The sequence below is a fragment of the Schistocerca piceifrons genome, chromosome 11 (genome assembly GCF_021461385.2).
Source record: "Schistocerca piceifrons isolate TAMUIC-IGC-003096 chromosome 11, iqSchPice1.1, whole genome shotgun sequence".
NCBI classification, from domain to species: domain Eukaryota; kingdom Metazoa; phylum Arthropoda; class Insecta; order Orthoptera; family Acrididae; genus Schistocerca; species Schistocerca piceifrons.
In genome coordinates this window covers 64,954,281-64,975,881 of record NC_060148.1, presented here as the reverse complement: position 1 = coordinate 64,975,881, position 21,601 = coordinate 64,954,281, and the positions used below count along the sequence as shown (strand labels likewise).

The window sequence follows — 21,601 nt, the reverse complement described above, 5'->3', positions numbered from 1 at the left end:
AAATGTAACGTCCACTGTTCAAAGTGCCGTCAATGCGATCAAGAGGTGACTGAGACTTGTAACCAGTGGCACCCCATACCATCACGCCGGGTGATACGCCAGTATGGCGATGACGAATACACGCTTCCAATGTGCGTTCACCGCTATGTCGCCAAACACATTTGCGACCATCACGATGCTGTAAACACAACCTGGGTTCATCCGAAAAAATGACGTTTTGCCACTCGAGCACCCAGGTTCGTCGTCGAGTACACCATCTCAGGCGCTCCTGTCTGTGATGCAGCGTCAAAGGTAACCGCAGCCACGGTCTCCGAGCTGGTAGTCCGTGCTGCTGCAAACGTCGTCGAACTGTTCGTGCAGATGGTTGTTGTCTTGCAAACTTCCCCACCCGTTGACTCGGGGATCGAGACGTGGCTGCACGATCCGTTACAGCCGTGCGGACAAGATGCCTGTCATCTCGACTGCTAGTGATACGAGACCGTTGGGATCCAGCACGGTGTTCCGTATTACCCTCCTGAACCCACCGATTCCATATTCTGCTAACAGTCATTGGATCTCGACCAACGCGAGCAGCAATGTCGCGATACGATAAACCGCAATCGCGATAGGCTACAATCCGATCTTTGTCAAAGTCGGAAAGGTGATGATACGCATTTCTGCTCCTGACACGAGGCATCACAACAACGTTTCACCAGGCAACGCCGGTGAACTGCTGTTTGTGTATGAGAAATCGGCTGGAAACTTTCCTCATGTCAGCACGTTGTAGGTGTCGCCACCGGCGCCAACCTTGTGTGAATGCTCTGAAAAGCTAATCATTTGCGTATCACAGCATCCTCTTCCTGTCGGCTAAATTTCGCGTCTGTAGCACGTCATCTTCGTGGTGTAGCAATTTTAGTGACCAGAAGTGTATTTGTGGGGAAAAGACAATGAGTGCAAAAAAAATGGTTGAAATGGCTCTGAGCACTATGGGACTTAACATATGAGGTCATCAGTCCCCTAGAACTTTGAACTACTTAAACCTAACTGACCTAAAGACACCACACACATCCATGTCCGAGGCTGGATTCGAACCTGCGACCGTAGCGGTCGCTCGGCTCCAGACTGAAGCGCCTAGAACCGCTCGGTCACCGTGGCCGGCTACAGTGAGTGCAGTAGAATTGAATCAGGCTACACTGAATGGCTAAGGTTATGCAGTGAGAGGCTAAAAATAGTAGATGAATTTTTCGGCACAAGACCACAACAACACCATTCAGCGAACTTCTGTTGGCAAAAGTAAGAAGTGGTGTTTCATAATTCAGGTCACAGAACGGGTCATGAGGAAAGAGGTTAGGTTGGTTCGGGCGTATTACGCCGGAGAAGCGGAAAGCAGCGCCCAGGTGCGGTTTAGGCGGCAAGGCCGCCTTTTCCGCGAACAAATAACCGCTAAGCTGACAAGCTGGAGCAGCGCGGCCTGCAAGATAAAACCGCCCACCGTCGCTACGGGCCTTCAGCTTTCCTCTCCCTGCTGAAGCCGGTCAGATGTAGCCCCCGTGGGCCGCTCACAGGAAAACACAGCACGCGGCATGGCTGTGACGTCACTGCTGTGCACCCGTGGCCTACGATAAATCCAGGGCCGAGCACACGACCGTGTGACGTCAGCAATGTGGTGTTAAGTACAGGCCGACACAAACGCATACTATGTCAAAGATTTTGTGAAACGTCTTTGAGCAAACTACACTGAAGTGCCAAAGAAACTGCTGTAGGTATGCGTATTCAAATACAGAGATACACTATGTGATCAAAAGTATCCAGACATCCCCCAAAACATACGCTTTTCATATCAGGTGCATTGTGCTGCCACCCACTGCCAGGTTCTCCATATCAGCGACCTCAGTAGCCATTAGACATCGTGAGAGAGCAGAATAGGGCGATCCGCGGAACTCACGGACTTCGAACGTCAGCAGGTTATTGGGTGTTGAAACGTCCCCTTTTGAAAAATTGTACAAGACTGTGCTTAAGCTGACACACAATATTTTTAGCGCAACGCAATCTGACTTTCAAAAATCCCTACAAAAGAATGGCCCTGACTAACATTAACCTATACCTTTCACAAATCACTTACCTCACAAAAATCTTCATTACTCGAACTACTGCAATGCAGCGAGCGCCACTACTGCCAGCTAAATAAAAGATTCAAACTACGGAAGGCACTAACTACTGATAGGCATAGTTAGCAAATGAAAGATTTTAATAGAGAACAAACAATGTATTTACCTTAATAGTCATAATATATATAGCAGTTCGTGACAAATTACAAAACTCCGCCATCTCTCTCCCCACATCCACCACTGCTGGCGGCTCACCTCCAACTGCGCAACGCTACGCGCTGTTCACATCCAGCTGCCGCTGCCCAACACTACAATGGCAGACAACAATGCAAACCAGCCACAGACTGCACACAGCACAGCCAGTGATTTTCATACAGAGTGCTACGTAACGTTGCCAATAAGAAAACATAAACAGCCTACTTACATAGCCCCCATGCTCCCCATAAGAAATTTTACAAATTGTTTTGGGCAGTGGCCAATAATGATTTGATAAAATTTTTCATAATTATAATAATAAAGAAATCGTATGCACACACTTATTGATACAATGTTGGTCAAAAGCTAAAATTTTCTCACAGTCCATAAAAGCAGTCCTGATCATTCATCACAGTAAAATTGCAGTGTTTTTCTCAAAGTCTGAGCAGTAAAAGAAAATGCACACGGAAATAGTGGATTTCCATGCAGTCTTGAAGAAGTAGTGTTGTCCTTCCAACGGAAAGACAGTGCTGACTCTCGACATGGAGACAGGTAATGGGCCACAACAGAGCAAACCCACAACAGAGTCAGTCGACGTTGAAGAATATTGGTAGGTAGGACATCACAGAGTAGACCCACTGCAGTCCCGGTAGAGATTACGGTATTGGTGGGCCACCAGAGGTGCAGACCCACTGCAGTCCTTGTAGAAATAATGGTACTGGTGAGTCATCAAAGGTGTAGACCCACTGTAGTCCTTGTAGAGATTGTGGTATTGGTTGTCCATCAAACGTGCAGACCCACTGTAGTCCTTGTAGAAATAATGGTATTGGTGGGCCATCAAAGATGCAGACCCACTGTAGTCCATGTAGAGACGGCCAGCAGCCATCTGTTGCAACTGTGCAGGTGCACAATCACCATCGAAGAGTCTTGCAGTCAATATAGCAAGTCCATAAATCACCACTTGTGTACTCACAAAACTTTTTGGAATGTCCTTAGAACCAGCAATGCTGTTATCCAGTCCCTTGCTGAATTAATAACACACGTGCAAACACTAACAGTCCCAACTTCTCACATATTGTCCATATACTATGACCAACAGAAACGTGTGCAGTGAAATGTAACTTACAAGTTACTTAATTTGATGAACTGGTGTCAATTACAATTTTATAACATGAGAATACAATTACAAAGGTACAAAATACATCATTAGAGAACATAACAATACAGATAACATTTGTAGTACAAGCTTTACAAAACAATCGAAATAACATATACATCAGTGTTACAGGAATTATGACATGAGTACATAGATAAAAGATCAGGATAACTTTCGAAAAATCAACTTCACACACGAGCATTAAAACTGAACAGAATAAATAATGTCTAAGCATATTTACAAGGTAAATAACATATTATCAGAAAAATTCTTCAACTTAAATCTTATATGCTAGACACATACAGACAGGAAAAACACAAATACACAAGGGAACACAAACACATAGAGGGATAACACAAAAGGAAAGGACAGGATTCGTTTTACTGCAGTATTTTGCATGGAGATCTCCCTTCGTTCATCATTATTCCCAAAAAGTCATATCTAAGCCTGCTTTCTGTATTCTGTTCACATCCTCTTTCAAAAATAGTTTTTCTCCACTGTACACTACTTTTTTTTGCCAAACCATTTTCTTATAGCTTCTCAATGCATTTCTTTCCATTCATCTCAACCCGTTCTCTTATATAGCCTACCCCATCTTAAGGTAACTTAAATCTACTGAGCTCAGATGCTAAACTAAGGGATGAGGCAATGCAGCAGCACAAAACAATTAACACAAACATCAATGACAAAAAATTCAGATTGGCAAAGCTATCAGCAGTAAATCTAAATTTGCAGAGCAAATGCAACATTATCACTAATATGAGCCAGTGTGCAGCAAAAAGAAAAATAAATCAGTAGTAAAACTAGCTTCACAGAGTAATACAAAGTGAAAGTTAGTAGCACTATGCCTGGCAAGCAGCAGCAGCAAATGCAATAACTTATATCTAAACATGACAAAGCTCAAGAAGAAAACATATTACAGTAAAAATGGCCATGTTTAATACCTATGTCACATCTTAACACTAGAGTGATTCATCACAATTTATTCTACAAAAGAAATTACCAAGTACTTGAAAAGAAAATTCTGTATGCAATTCCTGTGAAGGGAAATGTCTTTTTGTGCTCCCTCGTTTTTTTGATGTGGATTATAAAATTATTTACTGGATCTGTAGGCATAAAATATCTGTATTAGTACATCTATTAAATTTTATTTTAACCAATGCTGCATTGCAGCTAGAAACTAGATATTAAACAAAATGAGTAAATAAATACATAAAGCAAGCCATATGGCATTTCTCTCAACTAGCAAGACAATAGCCGTGAAATGTTTCTCATCGTTTCATTAGGCATTTTAGTAAATATCATAAATTAAGAGCTCCACAGTATAATCATATGTTTTCAAGTTTGAGCGTGTCGTATTTGCGATGCTTTCTACAAAGGAATGCCAATAGCGAGGATAATGGCCTCCCTTTTTTTCTGCCTGTGCCTCTGAAAGGCACATACTAATGGCTTTTTCTCCAGGTGTCTGACACAGCTGGGTGCCCACGACGCATTACGTGCAGGTGGTCACTTAACTTTCTTACGGAAATATTTACGACAGCAGTTTTTGCTACAGTGACAGTCTCATATAAAAATATTTCACAGGTCAAGAAATTGCGTTACAAATCTGTAGAAACAAAATCCTATTGATATAACAGTATGGTAATGGTCTGCGATTGGAGTGATATGGGACTTCCGATTCATCTAGATGCGACTCTGACAGGTGACACGTGCATAAGAATCCTGTCCGATCACCTGCATCAGTTCATGTCCACTGTGCATTGCTACAGATTTGGGCAATTCCAGTAGGACAATGCTACACCTCACTTGGCCAGAACGGCCACAGAGTGGCTCCAGGAGCATTTTAAATACTTCCGCTGGCCGCCAGAATCCCCAGATATGGACATCATGGAGCATAACTCGGATGCCTTGCAGCGTGCTGTTCAGAAGATATCTCAGCTGCCTGGTACTCTTATGGATTTATGGACAGCCCTGCAGGATTCGTGGTGTCAGTTTCCCTCCAACACTACTTCAGACATTAGTCGAGTCCATGCCACGCCGTGTTGCTGCCCCTCTGCGTGCTAGTTGGGGCCGTACACGATATTAGGCAGGTGGACCAGTTTCTCTGGCACTTCGGTGTTCTTCACAGGGTCCATTAAACGTTTGTAAAATTTTTCGTCGTACTTGTTCGGGAACGGATAGCAAACAGTTAAAAACAGCATGTAATGGTGGCCATCACCTTTCTTCCACCAACTTGAAGAGTCAGCTGCTGACATACAGGGTCCACGTATTCATGAGGTTGTCTCCATAGCCTTCCACGTACATCCGCCCGATACACTTTGAAACGAGAGTCGTCCCACCAGGCAACATGTTTCCAGTCATCAACAGTACAATGTTTGTGTTGACGAGCCCAGTCAAGGCTAAAGCTTTGTATCGTGCAGTCATCAAGGGTCCATGAGCAGGTCTTTGGCTCTGAAAGGCCATATCGATGATGTTTCGTCGAATGGTTCGCACTCTGATACTTGTTGATGGCCCAGGACTGGAATCTGCAGCAATTTGCGGAAAGATTGCACTTCTGTCACGCTGAACGATTCTTTTTAGTCGTCGTTGGTCCCGCTCTTGTATGATCTTTTTTGGGCGGCTGCGATGTCGGAGATTTGACGGTTCAAATGGCTCTGAGCACTATGGGACTTAGTATTGGAGGTCATTAGTCCCCCAGAACTTAGAACTACTTAAGCCTAACTAACCTAAGGACATCACACACATCCATGCCGAGGCAGGATTCGAACCTGCGACCGTAGCAGTCGCGCGGTTCCGGACTGAAGCCCCTAGAACCGCTCGGCCACTGCGGCCGGCCGAGAGTGATATTTTACCGGATTTCTGATATTGACGGTACACTCGTGATATGGCCGTACAGAAAAATCCCCACCATCGCTACCTCGGATATGCTGCGTCCCATCGCTCGTGCACTGACTGCAACACCACGTTCTGACTGACTTAAATCTTGATAACCTGCCATTGGAGCAGTGGTAACCGGTCTAACAACTGCACGAGATACTTGTTGTCTTAATAGACCTTGCCGACTGCAGCGCCGTATTCTGCCTGTTTACCTATGTCTGTACGAGGTGCATTCAAGTTCTAAGGCCTCAGATTTTTTTCTAATTAACTACTCACCCGAAATCGATGAAACTGGCGTTACTTCTCGACGTAATCGCCCTGCAGACGTACACATTTTTCACAATGCTGACACCATGATTCCATGGCAGCGGCGAAGGCTTCTTTAGGAGGCTGTTTTGACCACTGGAAAATCGCTGAGGCAATAGCAGCATGGCTGGTGAATGTGCGGCCACGGAGAGTGTCTTTCATTGTCGGAAGAAGCCAATAGTCACTAGGAGGCAGGTCAGGTGAGTAGGGAGCATGAGGAATCACTTCAGATTTGTTATCACAAAGAAACTGTTGCGTAACGTTAGCTCGATGTGCGGGTGCATTGTCTCGGTGAAACAGCACACGCGCAGCCCTTCCCGGACGTTTTTGTTGCAGTGCAGGAGGGAATTTGTTCTTCAAAACATTTTCGTAGGATGCACCTGTTACCGTAGTGCCCTTTGGAACGCAATGGGTAAGGATTACACCCTCGCTGTCCCAGAACATGGACACCATCATTTTTTCAGCACTGGCGGTTACCTGAAAGTTTTTTTGATGGCGGTGAATCTGTGTGCTTCCATTGAGCTGACTGGCGCTTTGTTTCTGCAACAAACGGCACTGACTACGTATTTGTTTATATCTTCAGATGTGCTAACAAAACTAACGTGGTTCCATTTAAAAAAACGTAGGTTTGTGTTAAAAAACATACTTCCATGCATTTTTTTATGGTTTGTATTAAACAATTACACTAGCCCCTCTCCTCACGTTTGGTCTGTGGAATCGGTTCGTCAGTATTTGATGTGGTTTACGAAATACATCCAGCGGTAATGTTAGGTGACTCACCCTGTATATGATCCCTGACGGCAGTTTCTCATGCTAGGGACGACTTACACAGAAGTCAGTTTAGCTTGCTAATTACTGCAGTGGCACTCACAGCAACTGCTCGAATGAGCGACAATTGGCCTGCATGCACGAAGTACATCGTCGGATCATTCACTGGCCTCTCCTTTCTAAGATTCCTCGCGTGTGTGCAATGGTGTCAGCAGCGATGGCAGTTCTATGGACGAGGTTGTCTTCTGTCTCCACAACGGACGCACACACCAGCTGCTTCATATGCCCGCAGCGGAAAAAATCCAGACACGTGAGGTCTCGTGACTTGGGTGGCCCACCTCAGCCGATCCATCGATTCGCGAATGTTGTCTCAGATGATTCCTCAGCAATGCAGAAATGGGTGGAACCGCATCATGCTGGAAGTACGCCCATTGTCGAACGTCCAGCGGTACATCCTCCACACCATTGGTTTCACACCTCGCAAATTCAGAAAAACGAATGATTGCACACTGTTCGAGTAAGGAAAACGTCGCCATTTTAAGTATTTAAAACAGTTCTCATTCTCGCCGCTGGCGGTAAAATTCCATCTGCTGTACGGTGCTGCCATCTCTAGGATGTATTGACAATGAACGCGGCCTCATTTTAAAACAATGAGCATGTTTCTATCTCTTTCCAGTCCAGAGAAAAAAAATTGGAGGCCTTAGAACTTGAATGCACCTCGTACATCCGAAATATGCTCTGTGGGATTCAAATCGGGAGAGCGAGGCCACATGATGCGTGCAATATCTTCCGTTCCCAAGAAAACATCAACTACCCGTGCTCAATGAGGTCCAGGATTATCGCCCATCATTACCAAGTCTGGGCCCAAAGCGTCTCGCAACAACCACACATGATGTCCCAAGGTCTCGTCACGATACCTGACAGCAGATAAACGTTGCCGATTCACCCATACAAATTCATGAAGAGTGGTCCGAGTGGTCAACATAATCCCTGCCAACATCATTATGGATCCTCCTCCAAATCGGTCTCTTTCCACAATGTTTGGGTCCTGAAATCGTGTTCCACGCTCCCTCCCTCCGTCGAGAATGACTCTCCAGACTACGAGGTGCATTCAAGTTCTAAGGCCTCCGATTTTTTTTCTCCGGACTGGAAAGAGATAGAAACATGCTCATTGTTTTAAAATGAGGCCGCGTTCATTGTCAATATGTCCCAGAGATGGCAGCACCGTACGGCAGATGGAATTTTACCGCCAGCGGCGAGAATCACAACTGTTTTAAATACTTAAAATGGCGACGTTTTCCTTACTCGAACAGTGTGCAATCATTCGTTTTCTGAATTTGCGTGGTATGAGACCAATTGAAATTCATCGACAGTTGAAGGAGACATGTGGTGATGGAGTTATGGGTGTGTCGAAAGCGCGTTCGTGGGTGCAACAGTTTAATGAAGGCAGAACATCGTGTGACAACAAACCGAAACAACCTCGGGCTCGCACAAGCCGGTCTGACGACGCAATCGAGAAAGTGGAGAGAATTGTTTTGGGGGATCGCCGAATGATTGGTGAACAGATCGCCTCCAGAGTTGGCATTTCTTTGGGTTCTGTGCACACAATCCTGCATGACGACCAGAAAATGCGAAAAGTGTCATCCAGGTGGGTGTCACAAATGCTGACGGACGACCACACGGCTTCCCGTGTGGCACGTTGCCGAGCAATGTTGACACGCAACGACAGCACGAATAGGACTTTCTTTTCGTCGTTTGTGACAATGGATGAGATGTGGATGCCATTTTTCAATCCAGAAACAAAGCGCCAGTCAGCTCAATGGAACCATACAGATTCACCGCCACCAAAAAAATTTCGGGTAACCGCCAGTGCTGAAAAAATGATGGTGTCCACGTTCTGTGACAGCGAGGGCGTAATCCTTACCCATTGCGTGCCAAAGGGCACTACGGTAACAGGTGCATCCTACGAAAATGTTTTGAAGAACAAATTCCTTCCTGCACTGCAACAAAAACGTTCGGGAAGGGCTGCGCATGTGCTGTTTCACCGAGAGAATGCACCCACACATCGAGCTAACGTTACGCAACAGTTTCTTCGTGATAACAACTTTGACGTGATTCCTCATGCTCCCTACTCACCTGACCTGGCTCCTAGTGACTTTTGGCTTTTTCCAACAATGAAAGACACTCTCCGTGGCCGCACATTCACCAGCCGTGCTGCTATTGCCTCAGCGATTTTCCGGTGGTCAAAACAGACTCCTAAAGAAGCCTTCGCCGCTGCCATGGAATCATGGCGTCAGCGTTGTGAAAAATGTGTACGTCTGCAGGGCGATTACTTCGAGAAGTAACGCCAGTTTCATCGATTTCGGTTGAGTAGTTAATTAGAAAAAAACAATTGGAGGCCTTAGTACTTGAATGCACGTCGTAAATCGCGACTCATCCGTGGAAAAAACATTGGCCCACAGGTGGCGTGTTGACGACTCCACTGTAGACGTTGCCTTCTGTGAGGGCGTATAAGAGGTACATGTACAGAAGGTACAATAAAAATCACTCCGCCGAAGCATTCCGTACGCAGTTTGCCTCGATAGAACTCGTCCAGTGGATGCTGCGAGGTCAAATTCCAGTTGAAGTGCTGTACTAACAAGGGAACCTCCCCATCGCACCCCCCTCAGATTTAGTTATAAGTTGGCACAGTGGATAGGCCTTGAAAAACTGAACACAGATCGATCGAGAAAACAGGAAGAAGTTGTGTGGAACTATGAAAAAATAAGCAAAATATACAAACTGGGTCGTCCATGTGCAATATAGGCAATATTAAGGGGAATGTGAGACGAGGAGAGCCGTGGTCCCGTGGTTAGCGTGAACAGCTGCGGAACGCGAGGTCTTTGGTTCAAATCTTCCCTCAATCGAAAATTTTAACTTTTTATTTTCAGTTTATGTGACAAACCCTTATGTTTTCATCACTTTTTTTGGAGTGATTATTACATCCACAAGAAAACCTAAATCGGGCAAGGTAGAAGAATCTTTTTACCCATTCGCCAAGTGTACAAGTTAGGTGGGTCGACAACATATTCCTATCATGTGACGCACATGCTGTCACCAGTGTCGTATAGAATATATCAGACGTGTTTTCCTGTGGAGGAATCGGTTGACCTATGACCTTGCGATCAAATGTTTTCGGTTCCCATTGGAGAGACACGTCCTTTCGTCAACTAATCGCACGGTTTTGCGGTGCTGTCGCAAAACACAGACACTAAACTTATTACAGTGAACAGAGACGTCAATGAACGAACGGACAGATCATAACTTTGCGAAAATAGAGAAAGCAAAATTTTCAGCCGAGGGCAGATTCGAACTAAAGACCTCCCGTTCCGGAGCTGTTCACGCTAACCACGGGACCACTGCGCTCCTGACCTTACTCTATCCCTCATGTTGCCTATCTTGCGCATGGACTACTCAGTTTGTATATTTTGCTTATTTTTTTCATAGTTCCACACAACTTCTTCCTGTTTTCTCGATTGATCTGTGTTCAGTTTATCAAGGCCTATCCAGTGTGCCAACTTGTAACTAAATCTGAGGGGGGTGCGATGGGGAGGTTCCCTTGTAAGGCGGCACCGTCGTGCCGTTACAACCAAATTACGGTCCTCTCTTTCTGACGTCACCCGTGGTCGCCCCTGTCGTGATCTTCGGGATACTGTCTCTACAAGCTGTCACCACATCTGAGAAACAACATAACGGTTCAGACTAAGCCACCAGGCCACATCAGTATGCGACTGTTCAAATGACTCTGACAAGGGAACCTCCCCATCGCACCCCCCTCAGATTAAGTTATAAGTTGGCACAGTGGATAGGCCTTGAAAAACTGAACACAGATAAATCTAGAAAACAGGAAGAAGTTGTGTGGAACTATGAAAAAAATTAGTAAAATATACAAACTGAGTAGTCCATGCGCAAGATAGGCAACATGAAGGAGAAGTTGAGCTCAGTGGTGCCGTGGTCCCGTGGTTAGCGTGAGCGGCCACCGAACGAGTCGCCGGCACGGTAGCTCAGCGTGTTCGGTCAGAGGGTTAGCTACCCTCTGTAACAAAAAAAAAACTGAGTGAACAGATCAACGAAGAACCTAAATGGGTGTCATCGGACGTCCGCAACAAAATGAGATATATATATATATATATATATATATATATATATATATATATATATATATATATATATATATATATATATATGGAATAGGCGGAGTTATTAAAGAGAACCGTTTCCAGTTTAGCTTCAAAAAAAACGAGAGTTTCTTGGTTCAAGTCTTCCCTCGAGTGAAAAGTTTATTTTCTTTATTTTCACAAAGTTATGATCTGTCCGTTCGTTAATTGACGTCTCTGTTCACTGTAATAAGTTTAGTGTCTGTCTTTTGCGACCGCACCGCAAAACCGTGCGATTAGTAGACGAAAGGACGTGCCTCTCCAATGGGAACCGAAAACATTTGATCGCAAGGTCATAGGTCAACCGATTCCTCCACGGGAAATCACGTCTGATATATTCTATACGACACTGGTGACGGCATGTGCGTCACATGACAGTAATATGCTGTCGACCCAGCTAACTTGTACACTTGGCGAATGGGTAAAAAGATTCTTCTACCTTGCCCGACTTAGGTTTTCTTGTGGATGTGATAATCACTCGCAAAAAAGTGATGAAAACATAAGAGTTTGTCACATAAACTGAAAATAAAAAAAAATACAATTTCCATTCGCGGGAAGACTTCAACCAAGGACCTCTCGTTTGGCAGCTGCTCACGCTAACCACGGGACCACCGCACTACTGAGCTCACATTTTCCTTGATGTTGCATATATTGCGCATGGACTACTCAGTTTGTACATTTTGCTTATTTCTTTCGTAGTTCCACACATCTTCTTCCTGGTTTCTCGATTGATCTGTGTTCAGTTTTTCAAGGGCTATCCACTGTGCTCTTCTATAACTACACTCCTGGAAATTGAAATAAGAACACCGTGAATTCATTGTCCCAGGAAGGGGAAACTTTATTGACACATTCCTGGGGTCAGATACATCACATGATCACACTGACAGAACCACAGGCACATAGACACAGGCAACAGAGCATGCACAATGTCGGCACTAGTACAGTGTATATCCACCTTTCGCAGCAATGCAGACTGCTATTCTCCCATGGAGACGATCGTAGAGATGCTGGATGTAGTCCTGTGGAACGGCTTGCCATGCCATTTCCACCTGGCGCCTCAGTTGGACCAGCGTTCGTCTGGACGTGCAGACCGCGTGAGACGACGCTTCATCCAGTCCCAAACATGCTCAATGGGGGACAGATCCGGAGATCTTGCTGGCCAGGGTAGTTGACTTACACCTTCTAGAGCACGTTGGGTGGCACGGGATACATGCGGACGTGCATTGTCCTGTTGGAACAGCAAGTTCCCTTGCCGGTCTAGGAATGGTAGAACGATGGGTTCGATGACGGTTTGGATGTACCGTGCACTATTCAGTGTCCCCTCGACGATCACCAGTGGTGTACGGCCAGTGTAGGAGATCGCTCCCCACACCATGATGCCGGGTGTTGGCCCTGTGTCTCTCGGTCGTATGCAGTCCTGATTGTGGCGCTCACCTGCACGGCGCCAAACACACATACGACCATCATTGGCACCAAGGCAGAAGCGACTCTCATCGCTGAAGACGACACGTCTCCATTCGTCCCTCCATTCACGCCTGTCGCGACACCACTGGAGGCGGGCTGCACGATGTTGGGGCGTGAGCGGAAGACGGCCTAACGGTGTGCGGGACCGTAGCCCAGCTTCATGGAGGCGGTTGCGAATGGTCCTCGCCGATACCCCAGGAGCAACAGTGTCCCTAATTTGCTGGGAAGTGGCGGTGCGGTCCCCTACGGCACTGCATCCGTGCGTCGCTGCGGTCCGGTCCCAGGTCGACGGGCACGTGCACCTTCCGCCGACCTCTGGCGACAACATAGATGTACTGTGGAGACCTCACGCCCCACGTGTTGAGCAATTCGGCGGTACGTCCACCCGGCCTCCCGCATGCCCACTATACGCCCTCGCTCAAAGTCCGTCAACTGCACATACGGTTCACGTCCACGCTGTCGCGGGATGCTACCAGTGTTAAAGACTGCGATGGAGCTTCGTATGCCACAGCAAACTGGCTGATACTGACGGCGGCGGTGCACAAATGCTGCGCAGCTAGCGCCATTCGACGGCCAACACCGCGGTTCCTGGTGTGTCCGCTGTGCCGTGCGTGTGATCATTGCTTGTACAGCCGTCTCGCAGTGTCCGGAGCTAGTATGGTGGGTCTGACACACCGGTGTCAATGTGTTCTTTTTTCCATTTCCAGGAGTGTAAATCTGAGGGGGGTGCGATGGGGAGGTTCCCTTGTAAGCACTATGGGACTTAACATCTGAGGTCATCAGTCCGCTAGACTTAGAACTACTTAAACCTAACTAACGTAAGGACATCACACACATTCATTCCCGAGGCGGGATTCGAACCTGCGACCGTAGCAGCAGCGCGGTTCCAAACCGAAGTGCCTAGAACCGCCCGGCCACAGTGGCGGGCTTCCGAGTGTCTTGCTTACGTTCTTCCTATGGGCCTTCATGGCAGAGAGCCTGTTAGGCGTCTTCTCTGCGCCATACTGCACCGTCTGTGACTGTGTACTCAGCGATTGCGGATGTGGGACTACCCGGCAAACACTATCTCGTTTCATAGGTGCCCTGACGTCATCGTTTGCATGGCTGTCTGTTAACCAGAATCCCATCTTCCGTGCAGAACACGATCGTACGGACATCCGACATCTTAATTACAGCCTGTGTGATTATATCGTGAATTAGACACAGAACGGGGAAATATCGGTTTGTTGCTTTGATTTTGGTCACAAGTTTATTAACTAGAACGGAGAATTACTTGTGTCAGAATTTGTTTATATCATTGTATTGTGTTGCATTGTATGTTAACTGGGAGCCTAGAAACGAGGGAGAGGCTCCGTCCCCGCCGCAGCCGCAGTGGTCCACAACCCCACGACGACTACCGCAGTCCACTTCACGCCTCCGCCGCCCAACACCGAACCACTCTTTCAGGGTAATTGTGCGGTTCGGCAGTTCGGCCCCTGGTGGACTCCCCCCCCCCCCCTCCCCCCCAGGCTGACGAGTGTAACCCCTCTGTTTGCGTGGTAATGGTGGTGGTGTACACCTACGTGGAGAACTTGTGTACGCGGCAATCGCCTATATAGTGTAGCTGAGGCGGAATAAGGGGAACCAGCCCGCATTCGCCGAGGCAGATGGAAAACCGCCTAAAACCCATCCACGGAGTGGCCGGCTCACCGGACCTCCACACAATCCCACTGGATGGATACGTGCCGGGGACCCAGGCGCTCCTTCCCAATCCAACTGGGTGGAGCTCACCATTACTATCTGCAAGTTCATGAAGACGCGGATTTGGTAGAGGAGACGTTGCGCATGGAATGATTTCCAACAAGAAGGCATGATTTTTTTCGGCTGATTTTTTAGCGTTCTGTACCTCACTCGGTGAAAACAGAACTCTTATACCATAGCTTTCTTGTCCGTCTGTCTGTCTGTCCGACTGTTAAAAGTCCTTATTCTCAGGAACGGGAAGACGTGTCAAGTTGAAATTTATGTCGCCTACTAAAGTCTTTAGTCCTTTGGCGGTGTAATAAGTATAAATTTCTTAGTCAATCCAATAAAAACCTTAGCGTACTTCCCATCGACGCAGAATCATGACATCTGGCAAGAAGAAAGGTTTCACAGTACAAGTAAAGGGAAAGAAAAGGAAATTTTGGATTTGTAATTATATCACACGAAAAAATATTACTTGTTATCCGACTTAGAACTTTAAAACATTCTCGAAACCCTTTGAATCCCCAGGATAGGTATCTCGCCAGTATCAATTTCAAGAACAGGCAAAAAGCGTCGTTAACCTCGATTCTCGGCGTGGATGAACTGTCTGTAGACGTAATGAAGTTCGTACGGGTCCCTCATAGTGCTGGTCCTACCGGCACCTAGTCAATTGTTGAAACTCACATATTAAGAAACTGCTGTGACGCAACAGCTTCCGTTTCTTTCCTTTCTTTTTCGTTGTTTCCTTTTTCTCCAGTACTCCATCTTTTTCTCTTTTTTTGGTCATCAGTCTACTGACTGGTTTGATGCGGCCCGCCACGAATTCCTTTCCTGTGCTAACCTCTTCATCTCAGAGTAGCACTTGCAACCTACGTCCTCAATTATTTGCTTGACGTATTCCAATCTCTGTCTTCCTCTACAGTTTTTGCCCTCTACAGCTCCCTCTAGTACCATGGAAGTGATTCCCTCATGTCTTAGCAGATGTCCTATCATCCTGTCCCTTCTCCTTATCAGTGTTTTCCACATATTCTTTTCCTCTCCGATTCTGCGTAGAACCTCCTCATTCCTTACCTTATCAGTCCACCTAATTTTCAACATTCGTCTATAGCACCACATCTCAAATGCTTCGATTCTCTTCTGTTCCGGTTTTCCCACAGTCCATGTTTCACTACCACATAATGCTGTACTCCAGACGTACATCCTCAGAAATTTCTTCCTCAAATTAAGGCCGGTATTTGATATGAGTAGACTTCTCTTGGCCAGAAATGCCTTTTTTGCCATAGCGAGTCTGCTTTTGATGTCCTCCGTCCGTCATTCGTTATTTTACTGCCCAGTAGCAGAATTCCTTAACTTCATTGACTTCGTGAGCATCAATCCTGATGTTAAGTTTCTCGCTGTTCTCATTTCTACTACTTCTCATTACCTTCTTCTTTCTCCGATTTACTCTCAAACCATACTGTGTACTCATTAGACTGTTCATTCCGTTCAGCAGATCATTTACTTCTTCTTCACTTTCACTCAGGATAGCAATGTCATCAGCGAATCGTATCATTGATATCCTTTCACCTTGTATTTTAATTCCACTCCTGAACCTTTCTTTTATTTCCATCATTGCTTCCTCGATGTACAGATTGAAGAGTAGGGGCGAAAGGCTACGGCCTTGTCTTACACCCTTCTTAATACGAGCACTTCGTTCTTCATCGTCCACTCTTATTATTCCCTCTTGGTTGTTGTACGTCTCTCCCTATAGCTTACCCCTACACTTTTTCAGAATCTCGAACAGCTTGCACCATTTTATATTGTCGAACGCTTTTTCCAGGTCGACAAATCCTATGAAAGTGTTTTGATTTTTCTTTAGCCTTGCTTCCATTATTAGCCGCAACGTCAGAATTGCCTCTCTCGTCCCTTTACTTTTCCTAAAGCCAAACTGATCGTCAGCTAGCGCATTCTCAATTTTCTTTTCCATTCTTCTGTATATTATTCTTGTACTCCATCATCTTTCCCCAAATGTTGTCTTCTCCTTTCCTTTCTTCTGTCCCTATTGTGCCCGACTTCTCATTTCATCTCCCTGCTCTGTCTTCTAAATTTAGTATTTTATTCTTAAAAAATTTATGCTATTTTCGATTTTGTGATGTTGTTTATTTGTTGATCTTTTCTTATTTCTGTAATCCGTACTGCTGTTCACTTATTTTTCCAAAAATACAGGAATATTTGTTCCGTTAGCCTGTTCTCAACCATTCGGTAAAGGTGTCCAAAGAAGATTAACCTTCGCTTGGCCCTTACCTCTCATATTTTCTGTGAATTTTGCTGCATCTCCTCACGACTTCTCATTTTGCGACCCCCACCGCCCCTAGTTTGTACTGCACCCATTATTTTACTGAGAGTCTATCGTGCAAATATCTCTGTTGTCTCCAGCATATACTTCATCGTTGAGCATTCACAGACATGTACACATTCTGTGCTTGAAACTATGGCACGGTGTTTTAGTTTATATTTTTGGAAACACATTTCTTCCTGCAGATATTTTTAATCATATCATATGCTCTTTCCTACTAACCCTTTTATTTATCGTAAATCTTTGTATTACATTCTAATTGTGGTTTCCCCAATATATTTATCCTCTTACTCAAGACATTGAAAACATTCACAGGATTTTTTTTCTTTTCATATATTTTAACAAACAGTTCGCAAGCAAGACACAAATGCAGAGTAATTTTTTTTCTGGTTCACTAAGGTATAAACGGAGTCCATGTGTGTGAACCTCCAATCGCACAATAGTCTTTGCCTTGTATTTTCTCTTCCTGTTACAATAAAATATTTTTATTTGTTTAAGACAGTGAACTGTCTATGCTAATGTGCACAGAAAATAGGTTTCTTAAAATGTTAACACATGTGGAATATATGATTTCCAATACATGCTTTTGTTGATGATCTCAGATAGCTTTATAAATGCAAGTAAATAAGAATTGTACAATCGTTTGTGGTACGTAATAATTTGTATTGCCAGTAAAAGAATCTTTATGTTTGGGTATAAGTTTCAGAACAAGTATTGTCCACAGTACATACATAAATTTCACATTTGATATACATGACGCTTGTATCGGAATTGCAGCTACGTTTCCTGCGTTTCGAGACATTCTTTGCGTCACGAAGCATTGCCAGGTCTAACCTCTGGTGTCGGTTTCAAAAGTGCTCTTCTTGCCTATGTATACAGATTTTTTACAGCATCTGCATCTTCAGTGTCAGATGCATTCACTGCACAAGAATGTCCTCTTTGCCTAGCAATTAGCGTGACATATTTGTAATTAATTATAACTTTGTCAACGCGTATTTTGTAGTCAATTAATGGCAGTCTGTTTTGTTGAATATCGAATGTAGTACACAGACCAAAAGTGGACAATCAGGTGGAATATAAAATAATTAAAAATCCATACCAGCCATTGTTCGAATGTAACATACGTAATATCATAAAAATCTGTCACAAAGATCAACATGTCCCATGTTTTCATTACAGTTTCACAATCGCTGATTGTGGAACATCTAACTTCTTTTTCTTTTACCTGCCGTATGACCAGAGGTCCATGTAAGAGGATGTTCATAAAGTGTGTCATTTCATAGTAATGAACTAAATTTATGCAAATGTGAACTAATTCTTACCATCTAGAGTATATAGCGAACAACACGGACTGTCTGTCTAACATTTACGCATGATAAGCATGTACGTATAAATGTTTCTCGTTTTTATGCGCAACCATTTTCAGCATAGGACCAAGTCTAAACTAATACGCCAATCGTTCTTTGCAAGATGCTGCGTTGTAGTGCTAAAAATTAAGAACTAGAAAGTCCACACTTGTGCACAATCGTTCTATAAGCGGGAAAATTCGCGTATTTGTGGCAAAAAAAAAGAACTAAGATAAACATTTCTGGGCACAGAGAACGAAAAGTTTATCTATCTCATCTCTTTGTGTTTCTATGTATTTTGGTGCATTTTTTTTACATTTATCATGCATTTTCTTTTTACAGTTCTATTGAGTAGTTTTCTGAAGATTGATTCGAGTATCCGCTTCTGTCAGATTTTATGAAAAGATTGGAAAATCGTCTGCAAAATGCTTGCACTTTTTTCTGATTCCATTTGATTTACTTCTCCATTCGGTTTACTTCCTACGATGATTGGTCCAGCACTGTGATTTGCTGTTACTTGCGATATTTAGTATATATTTTAGTGTATCTCCTCGTGCCTGTTTCCTTTTCCTTCTTCTACAGTGATACGGTGGATGAGTGACGTACATGATTTATCGTATGTTCCAGGTATGCTGCTGGACGAGGTGGGGATCGACATCCGGGGTCTGGAGGAAAGGTGAGACGCCTGGAAGAGCGTACTAAGAGACCAACCAATGACAACACTCATCTGTGTCAGCCAGTTGTATTTTCTCACCCTCATCCACTGTCTTCACATCTTTACTGATTTATTTTTATTTATTTATTTATTATTATTATCATTTATTCTTTCTTACTTTTCGTATGAGCGCCTATGGACTATGTTTAATTCAACTGTGCATTCACCTTCTTCTTCCACATTTCTCTCATTACTTTCGTATGTTTCTCTCTTCTCTCTTCCGTACAAGTGGCTCCAGTACTCCTCTTGCGTTTTCCGCAGAAATCCTTGCAATCTTACAATTTCTTTCTGAGTGCCAGTTGTTCTTCAATATCTTGCACAGGAATTCCGAATTCTGACATGCTTCTTCCAATTCCTTTGCACCATGTGTTATCCATTTTTAACTGACAGAAATAAGTGAACAGCCATTTGTTAGTCTATTGAGATACATTTACTCGATGCGGTGACAGAAAGCTATTATTCTTTTCCTAATCATGTCTGTAAATTTTTTCAGTGTTTGTATAAAGTCAACTATTACGGGTTAAGTGGTCCAAGATGTTCCTTTCTGCTTCCATGTTCCTTTTGCTTGCATATTCGCCCTACTTATTTTGTAGTCAAACATGCTGCTGCATAAACTGCTTCTGGGCGAATTACCGTACAGTAGTGTCTACGTTTAGCATTGAGGGATTTTGACTTCTCATTATATGAGAGGAGTGTCCAATAAGTATATATGACGGTAGTATCTGTTCCCGAAAGAACAATTACCGTGAATGACCATGCAGCTTTGCTAGAAATGAAATGATAATTAAATGGACACCCTAGCTGCACGGTAACTGTTCTTTCGGGAACAGATACTACCGTCATATATAGTGGTGGTGGTATGGTTAGTGTTAAACGTCCCGTCGACAACGAGGTCATTAGAGACGGAGCGCAAGCTCGGGTTAGGGAAGGATCGGGAAGGAAATCGGCCGTGCCCTTTCAAAGGAACCATCCCGGCATTTGCCTGAAGCGATTTAGGGAAATCACGGAAAACCTAAATCAGGGTGGCCGGAGACGGGATTGAACCGTCGTCCTCCCGTCATATATAGTTAAAATATGGCTTCCCGGCCATTGACCTTCTTGTGCGAAAGCACACGCTATGCCTGAACTCGTACGCGACTTGGTACATTAATCTGCCACGAGTAATGAGTATGATGGGCAAACATCTATTAGGCGCACTAGGAATGTAGTGGTGTGGACATGTTTGGAATGTGGATCTCACGGGGAGCGTGCCAGTGATAAGTCCCTGCAGGCGCCCTATCCTCTGTGCCCGCGGTGGCTCAGATGGATAGAGCGTCTGCCATGTAAGCAGGAGATCCCGGGTTCGAGTCCCGGTCGGGGCACACATTTTCAACATGACCCCAATGAAGTATATCAACGCCTGTTTGCAGCTAGGGTGTCCATTTAATTATCATTTCATGTCCAATAAGTAGTACAAAATATTTTTTCTCTGCCGGTTTCGGTTGAAAAGTACTTAATTTGCTGTGGACGCTCGTAGAATATTCCCGCTTCATCCCTATAGTTGCATGAAGTTCCGATGAGTGGAACGGGACATTGGCTTTCGAAGTGGCGTCTGTAACGGAAGGTCCGCTCCAGACAGAGAGCTCTCACTGAGTTTCTTTTTGGGAAAACCAGAGCACCAGAGACATTCAGAGGCGCTTTCAGAATGTCTACGGAAACCTCACACTGAACAAAAGCACGGTGAGCCGTTGGGCGAGGCGCCTGTCACCCCAACGAGGTGGCACAAACCTGTACAATCTACCGCATACCGCCCAGCCGCACACAGCTCTAACTCCTGCAGCGTTGCAGCGTGCGGACACTCTCTTTCGGGGTGATCGACGGATCACAGCTACCTCACTGTTGAACTGGGAGGCTCTGTCGGTAGTGCTGACATACTCGTCCACCAGCTGGGGTAGGGCGAGTGCTCGCTGGTTTCTTCGCCGCCTGACAGAATACCACAAGGAGCAACGAAGGACCACCTGTGCGGAATTACTTGCGCGGTACGAGGCTGATGGTGAGAAGTTTTTGTGTAACATAGTGACAGGCGATGAAATATGTGTTCATCACTTATAACCGGAAACGAAAGTGAAATGCCCCGCTTAACCTGCAGGACAGAACAGATAGAATAAATTGTGGAAGGGGGCCAAAATAAGGGGCAGTCAGTTACACTAGAACGTACAACTTTATTATTTGATCAAACATTAGAAGAGCCCCAAAATTTTTTTAATCATAGGCTTTAATCTTTGGGACTTAATTACCAGCTGAGAGCCACTTTAATTTAAAAACGGCTGAAGGCCAATAACTTAAAATGCAAGCATAATCAGAAATTTAAAAGCCAAACCTTATCTTAAAATAGTTCTTTAGTTAGGCTGAAGTAAACAAGTAAAATTCAAATAGGCTGAAGGCCAAACACTTA

The 21,601-nt window shown here is 44.8% G+C and overlaps 1 protein-coding gene and 1 non-coding gene across 2 annotated transcripts in view; both read left to right on the top strand.

Annotated features, from left to right (window-relative positions):
* The window catches only part of LOC124720051 (high affinity cGMP-specific 3',5'-cyclic phosphodiesterase 9A), a gene marked incomplete at its 3' end in the record, with an annotated part of 606,367 nt that overhangs the window by 424,886 nt on the left and 159,880 nt on the right, over positions 1-21,601 (top strand). The window contains exon 3 of the mRNA XM_047245312.1: positions 19,080-19,128. Within this exon, the coding sequence (XP_047101268.1) occupies positions 19,080-19,128 (49 nt within the window). The remainder of the gene's footprint in view (positions 1-19,079; positions 19,129-21,601) is intronic.
* On the top strand, positions 20,454-20,528 carry Trnat-ugu. Its single transcript has one exon. It is a non-coding gene; the product is annotated as a tRNA-Thr (tRNA).